This window comes from Colius striatus, chromosome 1 (genome assembly GCF_028858725.1).
Source record: "Colius striatus isolate bColStr4 chromosome 1, bColStr4.1.hap1, whole genome shotgun sequence".
NCBI classification, from domain to species: domain Eukaryota; kingdom Metazoa; phylum Chordata; class Aves; order Coliiformes; family Coliidae; genus Colius; species Colius striatus.
Genome location: NC_084759.1, coordinates 145,981,957 through 146,009,151, shown reverse-complemented (window position 1 = coordinate 146,009,151; position 27,195 = coordinate 145,981,957). Strand labels below are relative to the sequence as shown.

Here is a 27,195-nt window from a genome sequence, read left to right as displayed (position 1 = left end):
TTCAGGGAGAGACTTCTGTGTTGTCTTATTTTGTTCCAAATTTACTGCAAATAAATGCAATAAATCATCTCTGCACTTGTTTACCATTTTACCTGTTCCATTCACTGTTATCTGGTCTCTGCCAGTTTTGTCTTGTGGTATGCACTTTAGGATCACTTTAGGGTTTTTCTCCCATTTGCTAACAGTTTCCTTAGAGAAGCATATGATTTTACTAGCCTTGCAAATATTCATTATTCTTTGCAAAGTCGAGTGTGTTTCTTGCTGTAACCTTGCTTTGAGCCAATTATAAATTTTACCATTAATAATTCAGTCTCTAATTAGTCTACTTGGAAATTATTCCAGCTGCTAAATGCCCTTATTCATGTGATTTAGCTTTACCATGCAGTTCTGTAATAAAATGATCTATAGTCTCACATAGTAGCTCATTTCTTGTCTTTGCCCAGTGGCCTTTTTGCATGAAATACTGGGCTTGAGGCTTTGCTTGGGTATCTGAAATCCCCTTTTTTACTGGCACTGAAAGGCCTGAGAGTTTTTCTGTACATGTATAGCAAGGCTTTGGAGTTTTTTCCTCTCTATTTTTCTGTCATAGCGTTAGCTTTCAGAAACAGCAGAAATTTATTTCATTGTCTCCTCCTCCCTCCTCTTCAGTGATGATCTGCTGTTCTGAGGGATTCAAGCACCATTTGCCAGCTCCACTTCTGCCACTGATTTGGGTTTCTTCTAACCCACCTAAGAGCACTGCAGAAGTATTGCTCCTCTCAGCCCATCCATACTCACAGGACTTAGGTCAGGGTTACAAAACCTTTTCCCACAGCAGAGGTGAACTTTTCTTTCCAGTGCTGGCTGCTGCAGCAGAGATAGGCAAGCAGGAAAGAAGAAAAAAATAAAGTTGTGCAGGTGTGCTGGCACAATTTAATACTTTATTTTAGAGCCACAAGAAAAGAGGTTTATTGGAGAAATAAAGAACAACCCACCTACAAATGTATGAGTGCAGTTCTGCTTTGTATTCTTATCCAGAGATAAACAACCTTTTCTAAATCATCTACATCCTCATTCCTTCTCAGAAATTTTTGCAAAATATTCCTTCCCACAGTCCATGGGTGAGCCAGGAAACTGCTTTAGTAGCCCCACAGCCAGAGGACGAATTGACCATTTACACCAGGTCACTTTCTCTTGCCCCAGCCACATTACACTTCACATGGGTCTGTTTGCAAGGGTGTTTGTGCAAGGACAAGGATATTTGTGCCAGTATCTGCTAGGGCTCAGCAACTACCAGAGCCCACCTTGCTGTGCCCAGGAGCTGATAGCCAGGCTGATACTGAGGGATGCAAACATCATCAAAAAGTGCAACTTAAAACAGGGCTCAGGAGCCCCTGCAGCACAGTTGTTGGTACAGATGCAATGCACGCAGCTGTATCCTTTTTTACTCCCCACCTCCACCGAGATTCTTGTCTTAAAAATCCCCAAGCCTATGTGCTATGCTTCCTTTCCCTTTGCTGTGCATATGTTAGTAGATGACAACTGAGGCATCTGTGTATTTTCAGCCATGGATTGTTACCAGCTGTTGAGTCATTTGAGTCCCAAATTTAACTCACTGTACTTTGAAAATAGCACACAGTGGTAGAAAATAAGAATGTTTATTCTACACAACTGTGGTCCTGCAATCTCAAAATAATCATTCCACTGCTGAATAATTTAAGAAACAAAAATGGAGCAATTTAATACAGTAAGTGTAAGGCAAAGCTCTGCCATTGACGTCTCTTAGGCAGTCATGAAGTACCTCCATAGCAGCTGCCAAGAGGGGACAAAGAGAAAGATAAACAAAAAAAGAAAGTAAAAGATGTTCTTCAGAGTTCATCTGGAAATACAATGGATCTCACAGGCCACCTAGGATTTCTATTTCTCACAGATAATCATGGTCTCTACCCATTCCTCAGGATGTTCACTTATGGTGTCATCATCAATCACAGCGCTGAAGATAGACGATATTTCCCGTGATCACTCTTTTTTTTTCTTTTTCACAACATCATTCTTTGAAAATCCATTTTCTTGTGCTTCTTTCCCAAAAAGAATTGCATTAGAAAGTTTACATTAAATCCTTTTTTTTTCCGTATGGAAAGGCAAGTGCAAATGCACGTCTTTGTGCACAAGTGTATGCATACAAATCTTAAGCAACAGCAAGTGTTCTTTACAAAAACAGAGGCCTACAATAAGTGGCTGTATTCTGAGCCATGCAGCTTGGTGAAAATACCGTTTTCACAAAGGCATCACACCTTCTGCCAATTTTAAAAGTATTTACAATCCCCAAAATGTTGAATCACTGGAAAATATTAAAACATGCTGATCATGTTTTAATCCTAATGGAGATGCTGAATTAGTGATGACCACAGAGGAACTTAAGAATTCAACAAAACTCCTGCAGACCACTGTAAGAACTTCTTTATGTGAATTGACCTCCAGATGGAGACAAAGGATGGTTTGTATCAAGAGATGCCATAAATTGGTCATGATATATTTGAAACAAGCCTCAGTGTAACAAGGTCAGTCGCTGCTCTACCATGCTTCCCACACCACACACGTACACTCTTGTTCCTACTTGTGCTTTTGGTTAAATTTTGCATTATGCTCTAAAGTGATTTAAGGTCTGGAATTGGAATGGACTTGAGTTAATGTACAGCATTAATAGGTTTTAAATGTTTAAACCTCTCTAAGGCTCTTGATTGTTTTAAGCCCTCAAACACATTATGAAGACGTTGTGGAAGGCAGAAAAGGAGCTGATGAAGGTCTTTATGGACTTGTGATGAGACCCAGAGCTCTGAGCAGCCATGGGCTTTGTGCCTGAGTGCCCATCAGGCAGTGATGTGACAAGGCCAAATGCAATGCATATTAAGGTAGTAGGAGTTAGCCTGTTTTTAAAAATATCTTCCTTCATTGCTTTCAAGATTTATCAGCCTGATTTATCAGTCCCTTTGTTCAAACAGCTCTCTCCTGCAGAGCTTGTGATATCCCTCACAGATGGGATCTCGGGTCATGCTCCTTGGTCCAGATTTAGGCTATGTTTCTGGGACCTAGAAAGTGGGGTTTTTTTCTTCTTGAAACCTGGACACTGATGGATACATGTCCAGATATATATATATATGGCCACAGATCCACTGGACATATACATGTCCAATCTACATACATGGGTAGGACTGGAGGTACTTCTTCATCCTGACCAGCTAACCATTGGTAATGAGCCTTTAGAAATTGGTATCACTTTCATTGTTAATGTTCTCTAACTTCCTACTTCCACTCCAAAAAATAAACATTTAGGAAATCTCCCATGCAGACATACAGCCCCCTTGCTGTCTTTTGAAGTTTTACTATGATGCCAAGGCGGCCTGTTTAGCAGTTGCTCAGCTGGTGGCATGACAAGGTTCACAATGCATTACGATTATAAGGCAGAGCTAGGGCAGTATGTTACACCTTTACTTCTTGTACTTCTTTATGCTCACTGGTGCACTAAGAACACATTTTGCATTTATTTATTAATGCTGGCACATATTTTGAAAAGGAAATAGGAGACTCTCTGGAAATGTGAAAGATGGCCTACTTTCACTGTATGGGGATCTATGTGTCATAGAATCATAGAATCATAGAATGGTAGGGTTGGAAGGGGCCTTTAGAGATCATCTAGTCCAACCCCCCTGCAGAAGCAGGTCCACCTAGATCAGGTCGCATAGGAACATGTCCAGGCGGGTCTTGAAGACCTCCAAGGAAGGAGACTCCACAGCCCCTCTGGGCAGCCTGTGCCAGGGCTCCCTCACCTGAACAGTGAAATAGTTTTTTCTTATGTTTAAGTGGAACTTTTTGTGTTCCAGCTTCATCCCATTACCCCTTGTCCTGTTACTATCTACTATAGAAAAAAGGGATGTCCCAACCTCCTGACACTCACCCTTTAGATATTTACAAATGTTAATAAGATCTCCCCTCAGTCTCCTCTTCTCCAGACTAAACAGCCCCAGTTCCCGCAGCCTTTCCTTGTATGAAAGATGTTCCATACCTCTGATCATCTTGGTGGCCCTGCGCTGGACTCTCTCCAGCACTGCCCTGTCCTTCTTGAGCTGACGAGCCCAGAACTGGACACAGGACTCCAGATGAGGCCTCACCAGGGCAAAGTAGAGGGGGAGAAGAACCTCCCTTGACCTGCTGGCCACACTCTTCTTGATGCATCCCAGAATGCCATTGGTCTTTTTGGCCACGAGGGCACATTGTTGGCTCACGGTTAGTTTATTATCAACCAGGACTCCCAAGTCTCTCTCTGCAGAGCTGCTCTTCAGCAGTTTGACCCCCAGCCTGTACTGGTGTCACTGCATAGTGGCCACTGAAATGCTTTCATAATTTTGTCTTATGATACTCCTCAAGGGGAATCGTAACACACATCTTTGCATCTCTTACAGCATAAGTTCAAAAGCAGTGTTATGTCCTTCCTCTCACAAAACACTATTTTCATTGGATGCTATTTTTTAACAATACTTCAGGAATTTAGCTCATTCTTTAGGTCAATAGTGACAGACCTAGTCCTTAAAAGCTGTGACCTAAGAGTTAACACATTCATAAGAGAATGGGGGTGGGATATAGAAATGGGTTTTTTTGAATCAATAGTACAGCTGTACTGCAGGGTGTAGTCAGTCAGAGGTGATTTGGTTTTGTTTTTTCCTGGAAGGAAAGGCACAAGGAGAGAGTTCATTGTCAGCTCCATAGCATTTGATCACCATGGAAACATTACAAGATGACTTCAAAGTCAACCTTCAAATGTGTTGGACTTTTTTTTTCTATGACTGGTTTCTGATGCTCCTACATGTGCACTTGCCTATTGTGGGGAGAAATACCAACACAAGCAGTTCCAGCAACCTTGTACCTGATCACAGAAGAGTAGTGCCATTGAGGAGAAAGAGAGGAAAGGCTTTGTAATGAGGTGCAGAGGTCTTATAGTCTGGAGCAAAAGACAGGGCAAGTAGTGTATGTGCACCTATAAACTCATTGTTTTTCAGTCTTAACTCAAATTGGTCTCCCTGAGCTTGACGTATAGTAAATTAAGGAGTCAGCTCACTCTGGCTTTTCAGCAAAAAGAACTGTTTATATTCCTCTGTGTGTTCATTGTAAGTCAGCTATACTGACTTGTAATTTCTCCCTCACTAGGATGGGAAGTACTGACAGAAGCATCAGTACCTTCTAGAGTTACAAGAACAGAAACATAGCTTAGCCTAAGAAGGGCATGCAATCTAGTTTCTGTCTCAGGGATGTCATTAGGTCTTTGCAGGGCTGACAGAAAGTGAATTAAAGTAGGAGTAAAGTAGGGGAGATGGATCCACTAGAAATACAAAAGACTTTCCCACTCACAGCCCTGGAAAACCTGTGTATTTTTAAATTCTGTGGTTGTTTCATGTCCCTTAATAATGTCACCAGGTCTTCGATCCATCACTGGCTCCTGAATTCCAATGGCAAGATGAATCGAGGTCAAAAGAAGACAATGAAAATAAAACTGGGATGTATTATTGGATGGTTTTGGGTTAGTTTGGTTTGGTTTGGTTTTTTTTAAGTTTCCTGAGTTGTTTTCATGCCTGGCATCAAAGAGGAAAGAAGACTGTACATGCAACAGAAGGAAGAGTAATACTGGCATGATTTGCAAGACAGAAAGAATTCCTTAGAAAGGAGGGCCAGTTTCTCTGTGTGGCAGACCTTGTAGTTAAATGCAGAGGCTGAAGTAACATTTAGATTCACCTTCTCGATTCCTGAGATTGCCAACTTAGAAAAACAAGATTCCCCTTGAACAGATCACTGAAGCACTTGGATGGTCTAATCTGCCTGGTCAGACCCCAACTGGCCACTGGAAATTCCATAGAAAAAGCAGCTGGACCTGTCAGAAACTAGAAGAGCGAGGCCTTTCTCATTTCTGTCCAACTCAGCCCTTCCAGGGGATACAGATATGAGTCATGATGGTGTACTTGTGTGGGCTGAAGACATCTTTTCTCTGCAACAGGATAGACTTCAACATGTGGTCCTTTAAGGTAGTACAGGGTCAGAGTAGTTGCTTCCAAGCATTCATATGAATGATGTAAACTTCACATGGGCGGCCTGTAGTAAGTAGTCCTTGTTGACAAGACAATTACATCTCTTTTTTTTATTTCTGACTGTTATATCTCAACAACTGTTTTACCTAACACATACAAAAAGCATTGTTCTGCTCCTGTCAGGTCAGCTCAGGGAAACAGTTAATGTACTGAGAGCCTTTTGCAGCAAAGATCCTCAGTTCACATCTAGTACAAACAAAGTTGTGCAACCAAGTAGTCCTTTGGCCACTTGAAAAAAAAAATGAATGGCTTCTCTCCAGCACCTGAAGGGGAAAATATCCAAATCAGGTGGCCACCACCATGACCCAGAGCTCCCAGTGGCTTCTTTAGTGGTGCTTTCAACAAACAAAGTTATTTAAAAAGCACATGAGTAACTCTATGCTGTCACCACTGAAAATATTCCCTCTAATATTTTTAGTGGCACACACTAGGCAACATAAAAGAAGGCTGCACTGATTTTGTTTGTGTCTGTCCTCCAGTCTCAGCTTCTGTCTGAAGCATTTTCAGCAATTTAAGGTTTCCTACAAAAGAAACATTCCACAAACCCTCTGAGGCTCCTTCTGAAGTTCCTTCAGAGAGAGGCTCAATTTTTTGACTGAAAAAAGACCTTACATGGAGAGAGGCTGTATAACCTGGTTGCTAAAAGACAAAATGCAATGTGGTGCACAGATTCCCTGTGCTACGGGAGAATGTCCTGTGACAAGGCAAGCCCAACTTGAACCCACAAGTTTCTCTTCAGCTCTGTGAAATGCCTAGGCTGGGAAGAACCTGCCTGAGGTACAGTTTGATACTAAACTTATGTGTCTTGTTATCTGGCAAATCTGAGATGTGATGGAGTCACTCAAATTTGCTTAGACCTCCAGCGTCCCTTTCCATTTAATCTTTCACCCTCTGCCTGGTCCATCCTGGGAGGTCCATACAGCAGGGAATGAAATAAACCTGCTGGCAGCCTCTGCATTTTGCCAAGCATGGTGCTTGCCAAAACAGAGATTGGGTAATTTCATTAACCTTTGATTAGGATGCTTCTTTATTTTGCTATTAAGAGATCTCTTCCTTTCTGCTCCCAGTAAAATACTGAATCACATCCTACTACTGCAACTGGCACAACTTTTGCTGCCTCTCTGTTGTGGCTGCAAGTTCATGAGCCATTATGTTTGCTTAATGGCTGTAGCCAACTCACTTTATTATTACTAGGCTATTTTGGGTGGGTCATAGGAATCACCATTGCTAAAGTAATCAGTGGGTTATTCAACCCAGGCTTTGATCAACTTCCCTATTTCTCCCTAATCCGTTTTATTAAAACAACATTGCCTTTAGCTTTTACCTAACCTGCCAGCTCATAGCTTCAGAGGTTGCTTGCTCATTGCTGGTGCTCACTGGCTGATGTAGTGCACAGCATGGGCATTCACTCCCAGTGCAGTCCCATGCACCATGGGCTGTGTTAGCAGAAATATCACCATGTGCAAATCCACAGGGTGCTAGAATGTGCAATATAGACTGACTGTCAGTTGTGTCAGAGTAGCAAACTGGAGAGCAGCCCTTGACAGATATAATGTTGCTCTATATATTCTACTGATTTACAATGAGCCTAGGGATGGTACCCATTAAGTATTAGTGGTCATGACAGAGGATGCACAGTCCTCTGGTGCCGTAACATGCTACAGCATGTGCTGCAGCAATTCAAGGGGCAGGTACCGCTGCTGAGGTAACACGCAGTGAATGTAGAGTTCTGCTGTGTTGTGGGTGCTCACTGTACATTTTCAGGTAGGAGGCCAAAGGCCAAACATAAACCACATTGTGGCCGTGGCTACAATGCAATATCACAGCACCACTACAGACCCAGCAGTTTACTCTTGCTCATGGTATAAAATAAAAATGTATTACATTCGAGCCCAGGGGGGTATGTGGTCTCACAAGGACACCGCACTGAATCTCCATCACCCAGTTGGACTTCTCCTTCCATCTCGTCCTTTTTTATAAGGGCAATTTTCCAGTAAGCCCCTTGCTATTCTGCAACCTATCGGTGATGCTGCAAGCTGCTTCTGCTGGAACAGTGCATAATTAAGCAATAATTTATATTCTATGCATGTATGCACAGAGCAATAAAGTGTTCTCAAGAGCTGCGCGCTGCTGAGGCGTTTAATCCATGCACAGAAGGAGTTTACTGCAAAGCTGCTCCCTCCAAAAGGCTTTTGTCATTGCTGTGTTGGTAGGGAATTTGGTTTATTCTTTAATAATTTCATTTGATTGTGATATAATTTAAAGAGCTAATGGTACACACTCCACTTCAAGATCAGACCTCATTTTATTTGTTTGTTTGATGTACCTTGAAAATAGTAAAAGCTAGTAGGGCAGAAAGAAAGTAAAGATAACGTTGTTTCACTTGTGAGACTTTCCCCCATAACCCTATAATAAAAAAAGTGACGATAATTAAATACACAGCACTCTTTCCAAAGACACTAGTGGACACAAATTGCCATCAAATGCAGCTACAAGAAATACTATAAAAGGCAGAAGTTTGCGTTTATTTTAGAACTGTGTGATTTCAGAGTACGTGTTAAAATCCATACCTTTGTGTTTCTCTTTTTATCCACTAGGGTTTATAAGTACTACTTGACATTTCTATCTCTGGAAAAAAAAAATAAACAGAAGAAGAATCAGGAGGGGTTTGTTTGTTTATTTCGTACACCTCACAGCACAGTTAGTGAGTCATTTCTGCCTATTGTGAGAAAAAGGAAGAGAACCAGCATTGTTCTGAGGGAGGTTCTTCTCCCACTCTACTGTGCCCTGGTGAGGCCTCATCTGGAGTCCTGTGTCCAGTTCTGGGCTCCTCAGCTCAAGAGGGACAGGGAAGTGCTGGAGAGAGTCCAGCACAGGGCCACCAAGATGATCAGAGGAATGGAACATCTTTCATATGAGGAAAGGCTGTGGGAACTGGGGCTGTTTAGTCTGGAGAAGAGGTGATTGAGGGGAGATCTTATTAACATTTATAAATATCTAAAGAGTGGGTGTCAGGAGGTTGGGACATCCCTCTTTTCTATAGTAGCTAGTAACAGGATAAGGGGTAATGGGATGAAGCTGGAACACAAAAAGTTCCACTTAAACATAAGAAAAACTATTTCACCGTTCAGGTGAGGGAGCCCTGGCACAGGCTGCCCAGGGGATTGTGGAGTCTCCTTCCTTCGAGGCCTTCAAGACCCGCCTGGACATGTTTCTATGTGACCTGATCTAGGTGGACCTGCTTCTGCAGGGGGGTTGGACTAGATGATCTCTAAAGGTCCCTTCCAACCCTATCATTCTATGATTCTATGATTCTATGACATGGTAGAAAGGTTCTCCAAATAATGAGAAAAATGATTTGTTGAAAGGAGGATCTCAGGGGCGTTCTTGGTGCCCAGATCATTTTAGTTACTATCTTTTTGGTTTTCCCTTGACTTCAAATTGGTGATGTCTCCTTGAGGCTACAGTTAGACACCTCATCCCCAATACTAGGGACAAGGATGTTTAGATGAAGCTTCTGCCAGTGGGATCTGTTTGCGCACCAGCACCATGAAGACTTAAGTTCCTTTGCAGTATACCTAAGAACAGGAGCAGTTCTTGTCTCACAAAACACCACAAACCCTGTGAAATCCCTCAAGCTCTATCCCTGTGGAAGCTGAGCCAGGTCTGCAGGCAAAGGACATGGCTTCTGATGGTTCAGGGGGGCACTGGTGTTATGCAAAATTCAAACATCTTTGATATGGATTGTTTGCAAATGGAGACATTGTAGCCCCTCACACACACAAACTGATAGGAAAGAAAAGAGACATATACTGGGAAAAAAACAAAAAAAAGGAGCAGAGGCCCACACCTCTGCTTGATATGATTGTACTTAAAACCAGCTACAGCAAAGGGCTCTGACTCATAACCCACACTGAATTAAGCTTTAGCCAACAATGATATTATCCTTCCCAGCCATTCCTCTCCAGGCCATGTCTGCCTCTGCAGTAAAGATGGCAGGACTCTGATCTTATACACATGTACAGCAAATAAGTCCATCTCCTTCATAAGCAAATGAGTCTAAATGGTAGAGACATTCAATGTAATGTATAATATTCTTCTTCTGTAATATGTAAGAAGAAACGCCCAAGACAGCCACAAGGTATTTAATAGCTCAGGTGTTCAAACCACTGTTGATCATCAGTCCATTAGCAGGACAAACACTGTCAAAACCAGCCTGAGAGGAAGGGTGACTGTCTGATAAGGAGTCAAGGTGAAGCTTTGGCTACACATCAAAGAGCAGTCTGTGACACAGACACAGCTTTACATGAAATTTCATCTCTCACCTGACTGAAGCATTTTGCAGTGAATTGCTTATGTCAAAAACACTGCTGTTGCCTTGTCTCATTCATTAATGTCTTGCTTAGGATGATAACATGGAAATCCCAGCACAAAGAACTTAGTGTATTCTGCTCTCCCCAGCTGCTGAAAGAGATGATCTTTATGTCCCCCATTCAGCTTGTGTACCTGCACATCCCCCGTGAGCTCTTATTACCGCATGTCATTCGCATTCTGTGTTCCATGGGTGGACCACCAGCCTTCAGATCTGGTCATCTACTTGGGCCAGAGTTGTGGGAACATTTTTCCCAAAGAAATTAAAGTTTGTAGTGCTGCAGATGCCTGGGGATCTGGAGCATTAATGCACTTGTAGGAGGGCACCTCACTGACAGCAATAAACTGTTGTGAAAATGAATAAGGATTCAGTTTATTTTCTGGGGAAAAAAATAATCTTGGGGTTAAGGATGTTCATGGCTTTCTGTAACTGTTGCTTCTGAAGTGCTGCATTGTTAGTACAGACAGTGTCATGGGCAGAAGCCACGGCTTCCCTCCTTCTTCATCCCAGCTGTGTCTTACCCAGACTAGCGGAGTTTATGCTTCCAATTGTAAAGCTCACTCTCTGCATCCCTTCCACCATGACTTTTTCACTATGATGGCCAAAAATCATGCCGTTTGCAAGGATGATCCTTTGTGTTAGACTGCCAGTTCATGAGGAAAAGTTGCCGAATAGTCATGAGGTAGTAACTTTACTCAGTTTTCAACAGTAACCCTCTCGGTGAGAGGCCAATTTAACTACAACTGGGAACTTCCTTGTTTGGCTGAATACAAACAACACGTAGGGGTCATATAATGGCCATAAAAATTCTTCTAGGTGGTATAAAATGCTACTTTTTGTGTCTGTAATGAATAGCACTAGGGAGGCTTATAAACCTGTGCTATAGAAGCACAGAGCACAGAAGCACAGAGTTCAAACAGGCCAATGACTGTACCAAGGATCCTCTAATGTTGTGCATGGCAGTCATTCTTTGTCCTCATGGGATTAGCACATTCTCCAGTGAAGGGGTAGGGTAAGGGCAGCCTTTTTAAAGAGTCCCATGCTTGTGATTTGCTTTATTCTCAATTGTTGTTACTTGTTCTTCTTTATTGTTCACTTGTAAGGGGCAGAATACTCCCAGCAAGGTGGAGTGCTGATATATTTGGCAAATACAAAGAGTAAGCAACACTTGTTGCATTGAAGAGCTTGTGATCAAAACAGCCAAGACAACACGTGAAAGCACAGGGAGTATTTGAAATCCAAAGTTATTTCCTTCCCTTTTATACTTAGCAAATGCAGCTTCATTCTGGCCGCACAGATTTTCCCACCCACCTCTCTTAACAATCTTGTATTTTGAGAGAGCTGAAATTATCATGTTCTTCCTAGCAAAGAAAGGCCTTTCATGCCATTTTCTAACCACAGCTGTTTGAAACAAGCCACAGATCTTGATTCAGAGCACAGTGACTCTGATGGATCCTTTTTTACCCTGATCTCACAACATTGTTGGCATGTTGCACAGGGACCAACCGTGTGCTTGTCAGATACCTTCATGTTACTGGGTAAAACACAGAAAAGTGTGTGGTTTCTAATCAAACAACCTGATTTTTGAGGAAGGGATTCTGAGAGAAAAATCTCCTCTTTTGTCCTGCTCTGTGCTTTGAAGTCTTACCTGTGTCTTCAGCGTGAATGTAGTGTAAAATCCATTTCTTCAATGCAGCTGTAACTAAAAAGCACAAATCAGCAGTGAAACAATAGGAAAATGTTTCAGAAGATAAGCATGAGTAGGGGCAGGAAGGTGGCAAGGGCACCAGAGGAAAAGAGCTTGACACTAAAAAGACTGGCTGTGACTGCTTTGGAGGGTTGTTAAGGAAGAGTAGGGGATTCCTCAGCATGAGCTGCTAGTGAACAGATGCAGGACGTGTTGCACAGGTAGTACATGTAGCATGCTACTCTGTGATCTATGCACAACACACAGGACTGACCATGCATGTTACTACAGCACATGTCCTGTAGGTTACCTTCTGTGCCCAGGGCTCTGCAAGCAATTCAGAGAGGCCCACATAAGGAGGAATTAGAGAAGAAAAATAAACTACCAACTTTATGTTGACTTTAGTTGTTATCTCTTGAGACAGGCATGTAGTTTCTGTAGCTACCCATTATTTGGTGTGTGGGTGGCAACAGTGACATTTCAGGAGCTTAGAGTTTAGCTTTGATGAAGCTGAAGGCCAAAGATCAAAATTAGACTCATCTGGGTGGGCTAAGGTTCACTCTCATCTGATATGTTTGTCTTTCTGTAGCACTTACCACCTGACAGAGTTATGAAGCCTGTCCTTGCGGTGTTCTCAGGAAGAAATGAAATATTGCTGCAGAGATGGAAAACAAGAATAGGATATTTTGAAGATTTTCCCAGCACTGCAGAGGGCATTTAGATTGGAACTGGAGTCATACAGAGAGCAGCATCTGAAATTTGTGAGGGATTTTAAGATTTTGACAGTGGTATTTAAAAGGAAGGTGCATAATGAAAGAGTTTAGAAAAGTCTGAGAAAATCTCTCAAGTCATTTCAAAGGTACTTTTCAACAGAGCCATAATATGTCAAGTGTTTCATAATACTTCTATGAAATTCATCAGTGAAGAATTGATTTATTTTTTTTTTACAAAAGACAAGCTTCCACTCCCCCTTCCCTCTAAAACATGATGATGATTTGGTGTGTATTTATCTGAAGCACAATTCCAGAAAAATCAATGGTTTCACGAAGCATTCTGGTTCCCAAGGGAGTGATCATAATGAAAAAACCGTTTCTGTTGAAGTTTCTCCATACAGCTCTGTTTAGCATCAGATCAATACTCAAGGCTCTGGCGGCACTCTTGGTTCTTTCCCTGTGGAGCTGCTAGACTGAGCCACTTTCTGTATGAACATCTCCTGTTATGTATTTCCTTACTGCTTGCAGCAGCTCTTATCAAGCAGCTTGGAAAGTGGTATGTCTCTCACTCTTCTAACTTCTCTTTGTTTTTTTCCTCCCTCCTTCTCCCCTTTCCCGTTCTCCTCCAGGAACCTTCTGCATCATTTCACTGTGCACGTGTGTGGCTGGAATCAACTTTGAGCTCTCCCGCTACCCCCGTTACCTGTACGGACTTCCCGACGACATCAGCCATGGCTATGGCTGGTCCATGTTCTGTGCATGGGGGGGCCTGGGCCTCACTCTTATCTCTGGCTTCTTCTGCACTCTGGCCCCTTCTGTCCAACCTGTCCCCAGGACCAACTGCCCCAAATCTAGACCTGAGAACGGGACAGTGTGCTAAAACGAATAGCAAACGAATACACACACACACACACACATATATATATATATATGTCTATGTATACCTTTACATGCATATATATGTATATATAATTATATATATATATATAATCTCAAATTAATGCCAGTGCCAAGGTAGAGGTGAGTCCAACATGGCACTCACATCTCCACCGGACTCTGTGTCGCTTCGTTCTTTCTCACAGCGATGGGAAAGCTTTTCTCTCACATGGCTCTTCCATCCAACTCTTAACTTCAGCGTCATACCTTAGAGGTCAAATGAACATACAGATGGCCCTACCTACTGCCATTTGGGAAGGGGAAATGGGGGCCCGTGTGGGGAATTAGGAGCCAGACACTGCACAGGACATGGAGGGTGGGGTGGGCAAGGACAAAAAGCTTGTCCATTGCAGCCAGAAGGGAAAATGCTAACAGCAAGTAAAGGAACAAATCAAGCATTTGAGCCATCTCTACAACATACCTCCTCAAGGCCATTATCAAAAACCCACCCACTTTCTTTTTCTTTCTTAAAACATAATGACAGAATCCTGCCCTGTCATTGGTTTTGTAGTTTTGGGTTGGTGGTTTGTTTTTTTTTTTTGCGTAAAACACAGAAAAGAAAATGGATGGAACATGTGGGGAAAAGCAGAAAAGCATTTTCTCTTTGCCTGCCAAACTTAGAGAGAAGCAAACAAGTGAAAATAATAATATATGGATCTAACAAAATAAAACCAGAAAACAACAACAAAAATCAACTCCACGAAGACATCTCAGCGGACTTACCAACAATGGGATATTAATCTTCCAGCTGCCTTACATCCAGGCTTACATCTGAGGCTGAACTGCTAATGTCAATGCAGCAGAAGGCCTTTTGAAAATGCTGTGATACACGTGTGTATAACTTTTTCTTCCCTCTTCTTTTATTTATTTTTTTTTTAAGAAAAAAAAAGAGAAAAAATTAAAACATTGCAATGTGATTGTCCACTAAACCATCCATGCTGTGTTTGTGGCCCAAGACTGAGGCACCGCAACCGCAGAAGCGGTAGGAACGCTCTCAGGTCTAGGACAGCATGTCTCCTCTGCTGGATTCCAGGATGTTTTTTTGTTTTCATGGAACATCTGAGAATTTGAGATGGCAGATCCCAGGGAAGACCGACCAGAGAGAAGGGAGGTGGGGAAATCCCTGGCAATCGTTCTTCTCAGGTATTTGCTGAAGTGGGATTTCATCAAGTTTCAATTTTGGATGCTTAAGACAACTGGGCAAAGGCCATTGCTGAGGAGAAAAGGAGAGCTAATTTTTCTAAGGGAGAAGTAAGAGATGCCTCTTGTTGTGTTCATGTATGCCAAATAAGACCTTCCCACATCTTGTCTTTGGAAACTGCCCCGGTTCACTGGATGTCTCCACTCTCCATCTGGGAGAACTGTGTACAGATGGAAGCGAAAGGGTTAGATGCAGAGAACGGAGATCCGTTTCCCATGAGCTCAAACATTGTATGATATAAATGTGAATCCACAAATGGGACTCTCTCTCTCTCTCTCTTTTGGTCTTTCTCTTTTCCCTGCTACTCGTCTTCCTGTTGTCTCCTGTTTCCTTCACTCTGCTCTTGCTATCCTTCAGGTCATAGGTCCCAGAAGAGCTAAACGAATAGCAAAGTCTGGAGAGACAAGTAAATACCATTAGGGGACGTAAAGCATTTTGGCTATGAGGGCAGCGGGTCCTTCAAGGGAACATTGGCTGCAGGGAAGGCGGGGAGAAAGGGATAAGCATGTAACCAAATGGAGTCTGAAGGGGCAATGAGTGAATGTCCATATGCTTGAGTGAGAGTATCACTGGCAAACACATAGGCAAAGGGAGACACGGCAAAGGAAAAAGGCCTCCCCAGAACTAACCCAATCCAACATGCTCTTAATTCCGGGGTACTACCAGCAATCCTTTCTTACACGATAGCTGCATGCCATCAGTCCTCAATAGTCAATAAAAATCATCCTCTGCATCTACAAAAACTCATCAGGAGAAGGAGGCAACCTGTTGAAACTGTGCCTACTGCACAGAAGTGAAGGCATTCATTTCCAGGTCGTGCCATTTGTACATCTGGTAAGAAATAGTATTTTACTCGGTTAGAAAAAAATCCAACCAACAAATAATTATTATGCAATGCCATTGCAAAGCCAGCCATTCCCCTTCCAGCTCTGCTTCCCATTACACTTTGTGGGATGATGTTGCTTTTTTAACAGTGCCCAAAGAAATGAAGTTTCTGGAGAGTATTTTGGAGTATCTCAATTTCTTTCATTCTTGCTCAAATACCTACCTTTTGCTTTCTCTGGTCTACAGATTCCCCAAACGTGCCAATACCGGCTGCCAAACCAATGTGTTGCCACTGAAGTAGCATCCCTGGCAAATGACATTTTGTCGTTTCATTCTCCATTATATCTGACTGGAGAAAGTATTAATTTACTGAAGTTGAAAATGCCTTCTGAAGAAATTTCCTTTTAAAGTAGATTGGTTTATTTCTTCTTTTTTTTTTTCCTGTCAAGGTTTTTAAATAGAGTGGTTTTGAAAAGCTTTGAAACCGTTTGACTGTGCAAGTGCCTACTAGGTAAAGAGGCTGATGAATTATTATTGGAGCGAAGAAGGAAATAAAAAATAAAAACAGCTCTTGGAAAGCTAAATGAAAACTGAAAGCAGAAAGTCAATAACTAGAAATCAAAAAATACCTATTAAAATGTGAAATTTTTCAAAATATGAACAGTTCCAGAAAAAAAAAAAACCAACTTTCTGATTAAGAGACCGTTGCTTTACAAAAATGGTAGTAGTTGGATTCAAACAGCTCTGAATGCAAACTTTCTTCCTCCTCTGCAGTGCTGAGTGTGATAGGGAAGGTGCTTCCTGTGAATACAGATACCTGGAGTGACCCAGGTAAAGCAAAGGGCACAGTAGTATCTAGCTGGTGTCCACCATCAGGCCCAGTGGCATGGGAAGCAGTACAACAGCTCCTGTGATGATGTGCGCTCTTGTGCGATCTGTGACTCATCACAGTGTCACAGGGTGTATTCTTTTATAGATACAGTTTTAAAAAAGAGGTATAGCAGTAAGATTTAAAGAGATGGAAATTATTTTGCTCTTTCACAAATCCTCAAAACTTTCCTTTCTTTCTGCAGCTGGCATGAAAATAGTTCTGCCTCGATGAAGTATTCTCTGACAGTGTTGGTTTACAAGCTGTATATGAAACCTGTGTGTCTGTGTGTGGTGATGGTGGCAGAGGGTTATGGTTATTCTTATTTGCAACAACAAAAAAAGAGTTAAGCCTGGATTTTTAGGCCAGTTCTGTGATTTTTCCACTCACTACAGCATAGGCTTTCTAAAGCCTGTGTGACCATGAAGCATCTTAAAAAAACATGGGACTAAGTATCAGAAGCAGCCAATGATCATGTAACTGTAATCTCAAACTAGATTCCCAAAGGGACTATTTGTCTAAGCACCAGTTCTCTCATCTTGGCATTAGATAAGGACAAAATCCCCTTGGGATGTTGTGAATTTCTCTCTGCGCTACTTGCAGGACTGGAAGGAGCCCCATATGCCTCTATACCTTTGAAGGAGGTTCACAGCCCTACCACACTTTCTGTTGTCTCATGCTTATCTTTAAAGCAGAGTTGACCCGAAATACATCCACATCCAAATTTGTGGTGGTTAGTGTCTCCATCTGACCTGAGCAAAAGCACGCTCCCACCTAGTCTGAGTTTTTGCATTTTGGGGAGGCTTTGAAATATCTTTCTGAACAGAGATTCAAGCCTTATGACTAGTGTGTGGTTTTCTAGTTGGAGGAGTAGTTAATTAGAAATCCGTTAGCTGCAATCCCAGCGTTAAGGGGCTTGACTCTGCCCTTCAGATCTGCTCTGGTGAAGCACATAAGCATGTGCTTCACTTGGATCATGTGACCACTTCCCTTACCTTTGATAGACTGTTCATATGCTGAATGTTAAGTATGTGCTTTCCTGGATGATGTTCAGCTTCCTGCAGAGTCCAGCCCCTGCTCTTCTTTTCCTATATTCCCCTTGTAGATAAAGCAACACTCTTATCCTTAGCCTAATGTACCAGTGGGTGTTTGCTCTCCTGTTCCATGAGGTGGTAACATGCGGTCTGTAACTGGCAGGCTCTTTCCCTCACATGGCCTTTCATTTGTACCACTGAGACAACATGTCTCTGTGCTCCAGAGACGACAGAGGAACTTGACTGCAGTGAAAGCAGATGTCAAAAAATGCCAGTCCTGGGGACACGGGATGAATTGGCTCAACCCACTGCTGTCTGCAGGTGGAGGTTTTGTGCAGAGTGATTCATTTATTGAACAATGAAGTTATCCTGTGGCTGCAGTGAGTTAGCTACAGGGAGTTCTGCTGTCCATCCCTGCCAGGGGCACTGTATATGTGAGGGGCTACATGGCAGGAGTCCATGTGCTCTGTATCTTAAGTACTGTATAGGACACCTTCTTCTTCAAGCTAAAGCTGTTTGTGTGTTAAAATTCCTGACTCACAATGGCCGCCTGTATATATTATCTCTACTGTCTCCTTCTCTGCAAACACACAACTGATCTTCCCTGATCTAAATAGTACAGACACTCCAGTTATATTTCTAGTTGGGATTTTTTTTTTTGTCTTTCATTCTAGCCCAGGGACAGTCACAAGTGGATCACAAACCACCAGTGACCAGAGCAATTTCTTTGAACAAAAGCAGTAGCTTTTGAAAAATTGCCATTACTTTAAAAAAATTTATTCCAGCTTCAGTAACAAAAGAAAGGGAAAAAACCAGTCCTCAGAGTCTTCTAAACAAAGGATTCTCATCCTCCCAGGAGAGAATCATGAGAGTGTAGGTATTCTGCTTTCTTGCAGAAGCGAGTCGTTTGGGACCACTTCTAGCTATGGCATGTTAGCTGTGAGGCTCATGGGATGATGAATAAAACCATGTTGGTGAGGGAGATGATTGATATGCAGGGAGTATCTCAGATTCCCAAGCGTTTCTGGAAGACTGTGTCTCCATGGCTGTCCATTTACCCACTGTGCAGCGCCTCCAAATCATTCTCAACCTTGGAGCCCCACTGATAAGCAGAGCTCAGAAGAAAATCACTGTAATCTCTCCTTAATTCTTGAGTGCCAAGCTAACAGCCAGCAGTGAAATGGAGAGGAAATAGTATGTTACCAAGTATAGCTTAAATAAAGACATACATTATTTGGGCTCTTTCTTCTGTGTGTCTCTACATAGGCCTAGAAGGGCTATAGGAGTGCTCAGGCACATCCACACGAACCAACGCATGCGTTTCCTTGTCCTCGGGTTTTGTACTCTTTCATGGCCCCTACTGCCGTGCTCATCCAGCCAGCAAGGGAAGGCTCAAGGTGAAAAAAGGAGACAGCTCTGAATGATTACCAGGCACCACTAAGAGACAGAGTAAAAAGTGTGCATGAAGCACAAATGGCATGGAAAGATCAGGGATGGATGAATTTCCAAGGTCAAGAACTGAGTTTCAGAAAAATACTAAAGTTTGATTGCAAATTCCAAGCCAGATCCGTAAGATCTTGATTCAACTAGTCTAATCTGAAAACTCATAAAAACAAGGCTTAGCTCAAAACTTATGGCTCCACTGTTTGCAGTTATAGCCAGGAATATAATGCATCTGTTCCATAGTCTGTTGAAGTCCATAGAAAGCTTTCCCTTGGCTCCAGTAAGTTTTGGATCAGGTGCCTTGGAAAATATTTTAGTGCTGTCTTGGTTAACACTGAAAATGAAATTTGTGCTTACATGCAATATCTAATCTTTGGCTTTAGAAAGGAGTCGTCAGATGTTACGTCCTGCCTGTTCCCCCAATTTAGAGTTTCCATCCTATCTGTCCCACCAACAACCCAACCCTACAGCCTTTTTCAGAGCTGTAGTTAGAGTTTGCAACAGTTTTTAGAACAAATGACATACTACTACTAGTGCCACGGGACACTGAGGAGCTCCCTGTTGGCATCAGTGGGAGAACTAGAGCCTGATACAATGCCGCCAATTTAATTGCAGTATGCCTTGCATGTGCTTAGGATTTAACTTGGAGAAAGAGCCTAGACAGCTGCCTCTATATAGGCCACAAAAGGGAAATGAAATGCTGCTCACCTGTAGTAAAGCACTCCTTCCTTACTCAGGGAAGACTTGCAAGGAAAACATGGGAGGTTTAAATAGGTTATCTGCAGGGGAAGGTGGGGGAGTGAAAAAAAGGAAACCTAATAGCAATTACTAGAGGTCAAAATTGATGAGCATTGGTAGAATTACGTGAGGACAATCCAACGTTGCCTGTGGCATCAGCGGCAGGAATTGTCAGTCTTTCTAGGACTGCATTTTTGTATTTTTCTTTCAGAGATTAACACTCCTTCAGAGTGGCAGAAAGTGACTTCAAAGGTTTTCTTGTGTAAGGTGTACACACATGGACACCCTCACTTCCCTCCTTCCTTAGACACCCACACATGTACATCCCACATGGTGTGGGTGCTAGTAACCTGTAAATACATGTATCATATAAAGAAACAATACATGGCAAAATGCAGCATAATGGTTTGATTTCTATTCTTTTATACTTAACTCAGGAGTTGCAATGCAATTCAGATGCCATCTGTGTCTGTTAGGTTGTGCGTGCAGATCGTGTGGCAACTATCTGCTGAAGAGACACAGGGAAGCAAAATACAACTGGGATAAATTGTGTATTCACCATCAAAATGTATTAGAGTATTTAAGAAGGAGTTAACAATGTTCTTGTCCCAGAGGTGCAGGGAAAAAGAAGCAACTGAGTCACCAATATGTGTTTCTTTCTGCCTATTTTGCCTTTGGGCAGATATATCCAGCAGAAAGGGAGGCAGTAAACAGCTCAGGACAGAAACATCCTGAAACACAGACTCTCCAGACCTGACCTCTTCAATACAAGGTTTCTACAGAGCTACTTCTGATCCAATCAATCCTGAGCTAGTTATCCTACCTGGAAGAATGTAGTTGCGTCCACAAGTCCTTAGTAGATAGTAAGTAGTGCCACAGAGTCGATAGTAAGTGTAGTGCCACAGAGCCTGGTACTAACCTGTCACTCATGAGTGACAGATACGGGTGTCACTTTCTGAGTGCATATGGCTGAAGGAAAAAAGTTGAAGTTCCATGAGAAGGACAGCCTTGGTATTCAAAAGATTGATTTTTCCAACTCACCGTCACAACGTGCTTCTTTAACACAGATGGCCTGTCATGAGAGGAAAAAATGTGCCATACCACCACCAAATCAGAAAGGTTTATGATCCCTTAGTGTAAAAATCCCACTGTGCTGAGAGGCAGCACCACGGCAGGACACTGCCTACCTTTTATTTCTGTCCTCTGCAGAGGGTCTGTTGTGTGGGCTGTTGGAGCACAAAGACTGCGGTCAACACTGCTCAGCACAGCAGGGAGCTTCATATCCCCGCGGCTCTCAGCCCTACCTGTGGCAGCAAGGCACAGGAATATCACTGTAAAGCAAATTGTTTCAAGTGGCCCTGTTATTTTTCCAGCTGGTCAGAAATACCCAGAGAGTTAGAGTGATTCTACAGTAGAAGGGATGGTCGAGTCTTCAAAAAGCTCTATGACCTGTGAGTTTTGCCCCAGTTTTGAAGTGATGTAGACACCACGGAGAACAAATCAGACACAGCTCAGTCTCTGAGGCCCAGCTAGACAAAAGAGCCTCAGCATCCAGTTCCTCCTTAGACGGTGAAGAGGAGTAAAACACTAAATTCCTTTGGTGCCTGCATATTTTTTTAAAACCATATATGTTCCTAATCTGATTAAGCTCTTGCAACATTTTCTCTCAAGAATAGTTTTCATCTGACTGTAGAGCATAAGGCTGTATTTTTTATGAAGGGTTATTCATTAACAATATAGATCATAAGAAAAAGGTTTGCGTAATCAGAATAAAAGTGCAGCCTTAGACTATTCAGTTAGAGTGTACTGAATTATTTATAACTCCTGGGCACCAACAACAATCGCAGACATCTAATTTAAACTGTTACTATTTTTACTCGGCAATTTCCATCACTTATAGTGTTTGTATTCATGTACCTGTTGTTTGATCTTTTGCAGGACAAAATTTCCCCTACTTACACAATACAGCATACTTGGGGACTTTTGCAGATATTTTTCTGCAGTAACTTAAATTATTTTTAAAGCATTTTGAGGCTTAGTGTGACAGAAGTTACAACTTTCAAAGCTGTAAACTGTACCTAAAATGGGCTTGAACTTTCGAGTTTTTCCTTAATTGAAATTCCTTTTGATTACAGGTCATTGGAATCAATGGGAAATTTACTTCATTAACAATGGTAAGACTGGATCCTATTTATGTATATATGTGATGAGGGGACTTAGGTAAGGGAGCTGTACTTATATGTCATTCCACGTAAAGATATTTTGCATAGACATGGAAACAGTCACTGCTAAGTCACTCCAACTTTATACCAATCTCTTTTTGTAAAAAGCAGCCATTATACTTGTGTGTGGCTGGAATAACACAGTGGTAAATCTAGCCCATAGGCTGACACACATATAAGTGTATATATATGTATATATATGTATATATTTGTAAATTTACGAAAAATGTCCATAGCTTCATGATCACCTGAAATAACCTGAGGTTGATGTACAGAATTTCAGGCAAAAGACTGTTTCTTTTTCACAATCCTCATATATCCCAGATTTCAATTGAAAGAAATGAAAATGTACTATTTCCCAGGAAAAAGCTCATTCTGCCATTGCACTAGTTAAGGAGGGGTACCACACTGAAGTCAGTGGCACACACATCCACACACGTCTATCCAGTCATAGGACTGGGCCTCAAGGGCTTTTTTAAGGAAAATAAATGGACTGAAGAAGCCACAACAGAATTCCTATTCCCCAATTACTGCTCTCACTAGACTCATTCGTCCTTTATTAAGAGGCCCTTTGTATGGATGCTGTTCTTCTATAGTAGGTGTAGGTTTGTGAGGAGCACCTTTGTGGATGAAGTCAAGCTACATAAAGGCCTACATTTTCTGACCTACATTTGTCTCCACTAACTTTAGGCACTTACATGAACTCTTTATGTTAATAGGCTCTTAGTTTCTTGTATAGTTAATGAAGAGTCACATCTAGATGGTGAACCAGTAAAAGTGACATCTAAGTCAGCTTGAGGAGTTCCCTCTCACCCCATAGGGTGACTGCTCACCTATCGTGGGTGGTCCCAAAATCTTAAAAGATCTTAGATCCTGGTGAGATGAATTGGGGACCTGGTGCAGAAGAGCATCCGTGTGGAGATCAACCATAGCCCTGCGCTTCAGGTGCATGGCCTGGCTCACCATGCAAAACACAGGCATTAATACTGTAAGACTGTTGCAGCAAAAGGAGATGTTCTCAGTAGCCTTCCCCTACCAAATTGCAACATGACTGCAAAGGACAGAGCTTGATCCAACCCTTGGAAATTGCATCTGAGGAGATTTTCCCATAGTAGTCTCCAGGCACAGACAACTGGGTGGTTCCAGTCAGAGATCTTTGGTCTGAATTCTTCCTTCCTGGAAGAGTTTCTTTTTCTGCTAGTCCTGGACATTGCTGAAACAGTTCAAAGAGTGAATTTACATCATAAAAGTTTGAATGGCTGAGATGATTCAAAGGTTACTTTCCTACTCTATCTCCAAACAGGCCTGAAAAAAGTTATCTAGCTGGCAATGATGATAAAAACAAAGTCTCCTCCAAAGTACAGTTTAGGCAATTTCATTTTTTTTTCAATGTTAATAAATGCTTTGCAAACAGCTTACATGAAGATTAAAGAGATTGCAATTTTATCCTTTATTGTTGCGGTTATAGTTGTCCTCAGAAAAATGAAACTGCAGACTCAAGAAGAGAATGAATTGTGACTATATTATTCAGAAAACTGATCTGACAAGGCTGAACATACATCTCCATCTCATGGCGAGAGTCTCTTAGAGCCAGAATTTGGAATCACATATTGATAGTGAGTCTGTCTGGAAGGACCAGCAATTTAGTCTAGTAAAAGAATTTTGGAGCTCTTGTGTGTTCCCATATTTTACTGGAATAAAACACTGTCAGAGGAGTGGGATGATTAAACTGGTTTCTCAAAACTCAAAGGCTAAGTGAACTTTGGATGTCATGCCAACCTGTGATCACTACTGTTTATTTCTACAGCTAAACTTAAGTCAGTGACTTGACAATCTTCACCCATCTCTCAGAAGAACTTTATTTTAAAAAATATTGTTATGACAGGAGGGACTTCAGCTGGCCTGCAGCAACCTGTGGAATAAAGATTCAGTACTGCATAGCAGTACTTAGAGAAGGAGTTTAGCTAGAAAGTGAAAGATAAAGTTGACTTACAGGGATCTAAAGTTAATTTTCAGCATGGTACCACCTTGCCCAAACTGTAGTGTTTCATCCTGACATTCCTCTCTTGTTCTCCCTTTCCCTTTCTGAGGAGTCAGATATGTATCTCTCTCTCCCTCTCTTCCTTCTCCTCTCTTTGTGTGAGAATATAGAGATGCTTCCTGTAAAGACATTTTTCTCTAAATCCTATTCCGTACCAACTCTTGCATTTGTGACTGTTATGTTATTTGAGATATCTGTGAAAAAGAAATAAAGGCTGTAAGAGTGAACTCTGGAAATGAGAAGGAGCTTGGGAATAACAGAAATTTAAGGATGTAGCACCATTCGCTGTATGGTTGTCCAGAATCTTCCTAAATTTGGATTGTGGCCCTCCAGCCCTCCCTCGCTGTGAGAGGGATGGGGAGGGCCCCGGGATATGCGACTGTTGGAGATTGCTCTTTTAGCTGTAGACTTGTTGTGTCCCATGAGGACTTTGCAGAGTTTTAAAGAGTTTTACTGTCAAAGGAAATCTCCCTTTAAAAAGTGATAAACTCAATGTGCAACACCACTTGGGAGGAGGCTTCAAAGGATGTCTCTATCCCAGTTTACCTTTCTTTCCCTTTCCATACAACAGCCTTGCATGTCTGGCCATGTACAGTCTCCTCCCCACTGACCTAACTTTGCCAAAGGTGTAGCTACCTGGCCTCTCACCCACATGCTGCACTTGAATTATCTTCCTGGATGATTTTCCATTTTCTCTTAACAAAAACTTCCATCTCACATCCTAATGAAGGCCATGACTACTCCTGTGACCCTGCAGCAGGGAGTGACTGCACAGCCTCCTCTGGCCAGAGGATAGATGAAGCTTGGGTGGCCATCTCTCATCAGAGAGCTTGCCTTGCAAGCTTGTCTTGCAAGCTCTCACCATGCTGCTCATCAACCACTTGGCCAGTTCAGAGTGTAGGTCTGACTCCGCACTGTCTCACACTCGTGCCATCACATACTCCTACGGCAAATATGTGCAGGCATGGCAAAACATGCCTGTGAGAAGGCAGTGGGAGTCTCCATGTGAGTCAGTGAGGAATCAGACTCCCTGGACTCACCTCCATCCACAGTAGGTGCGTTTCATGCAGATATTTACTCTTTAGGTTTTCTTCTGCCACAAGTAATATTTCCCCTAGCCATGAGCTACCACACTGGCCAAAAGTTTTTGGAGGTTTTCCCTTCCTTGACTCCTTCATTGTTCATTGTTTCCTTAAGGAAAAACATCTTTTTGCTCAGAAGAAATGAAACAACTCCCATAACCATCCTTTGGCGATGACAAGAGTTGCAATCACGACTGTCTCTAATTGACAGTTTGGGAGACTTAGGATAATAATTCACTTAAATGCCTGCAAATTGAAGTATGTCAGTGCTTTTCTAGAACATTCCCAAGTAAAATAATATGACTGGTACAAAACATTTGTCATGTGGATGCATCACGGCCAGATGTTTATGTTTCCTCTAAGTTCAGTACACACATATCTAAACTGGATTACAAAAGGAGCTAGAATACCACGATACTCAGGCATATTCAGAGAAATGCATTGATACGTTGCATTTATCTGGCATATTTTCTCTTTGGAAAATAGTATGAGTCACATCAGACCTGTCTGAGGCAGGTAGGTATTATAGCCATTTTAGAGACAGGAAGCCAAAAGCCTGAGGAAAGACCTGAAGTTTAGCAGTTTGATGCCCCCTCGCAACTTCTACTAGCTTCAGGTGGAGTCTTCTCTGTTCAGCACTTTTGAAAATCCAGAGTCTACCTGGTTTATCCAAATCTGCCAGTGGCTGTAAACGTGAAAGCCAAGGTTAGGATGCTCAGGATCCTGACTTCAACAGAACGCTGCTAGAGAGCTTTGATCCCACAAAGCATGTAAGTACTTGCCTAATTTCAAGCATGACTGTCCCATTAATGATGCTCTCGCCATGCTTAAAGGTAGGCACGTGCCTAATTGCTTTGGTAGATTGGGAATTGCATTAAAATATATTAAACTTTAGTATATTTTGAAAATCCAAAAATGTGCCCATTTCTGATTAAGTTTCAGGCATTGTCAAGGATACTTGAGCTGTGCATGTAGCCGCTCAACCAAGCAGAACAATCCTTAGCCAATCCACGCAGATCTTAACGTGTTTTGGATAGTAACATCCATTTGTCACAAGTAGTTGAGGGTGGCAGGTCCTGTGAGGTTTGGAGGTTTGACCTGTGAGGTCCTATGCTGCTGCAAGAGGGAAAGTGGCTCCTGTGGCCATCGGTGCTAACAATAATACATCAACAAAAACTGATGATTGTGTTAGGTCGTTGTGGTAAGAGTGAGTGTGATGGCCAATTTCACAAGTAACGCAACATCTTATCAAGTGTATTGTACTTTTCCATTTCTTCCTGTAATCTGTTGCAGAAGCAGCGAACAGACATTGTTTGAATGTGAAACAAACCCAGACTTCTTGTTCCGTTCGTCCAAGGTGCTAATCTGCAGACACGTGGGTTTTAGTGTGTGTGCATCACTGTTTGCAGGACCACGGCCCTTAAGGATCACTTTAGTAGCGGGGTTGAGATCAGGGAAATAACAGGGGGAATGAACAAACCCTTGTAAATTCGAAAGACAAAAGTTGCAGAAGACATCACAGGACTTTGCTGAAAAACTGGCTACATCTTACAATTTTCCTTTTGTTTTGATTTTATTTGGTTTTGGTTTTATCCAGATTGGCCCAGAACACTGTATTTCCATCGATTCAAATCTTGTCTGGTAACTAACTAAACAACTTGTTCATGGAAAAATTAAAAAGTAAATAAGTAAACTGTCAGTTGTGGAATGTAAACTGATTAAACAAATAAAAAAAAAATCATGTTGTGTGTTTTAAGCGGTTGTGTCTACTTGTGTCAGGAGCGAGGCTGGGCACCTCTCACCATCCCCATCCCCAGCTGAAAGATGAGGGACACAGAGCAAAACTGAAAGGTGGGTGGTCTCTGAGCTATGAAGTACTGGAAATGCTCTTTTAAAGCAATTAATAATAATGACTAGATG

General features: G+C 42.1%; 1 protein-coding gene across 2 annotated transcripts in view; it reads left to right on the top strand.

The window, feature by feature from the left end:
* The window catches only part of TMEM178B (transmembrane protein 178B), a 235,207-nt gene extending 208,252 nt beyond the window's left edge, over window positions 1-26,955 (top strand). Inside the window, exon 4 of one of the 2 annotated variants that reach the window (XM_062010848.1) lies at window positions 22,066-26,955. In XM_062010848.1, the coding sequence (XP_061866832.1) occupies window positions 22,066-22,154 (89 nt within the window). In that variant the 3' untranslated portion in view covers window positions 22,155-26,955. Of the gene's footprint in view, window positions 1-13,514; window positions 13,856-22,065 lie in introns of those variants that run through there. The other variant, XM_062010839.1, reaches the window with a different exon arrangement.
* The last annotated feature ends 240 nt before the right edge of the window (window positions 26,956-27,195 follow it).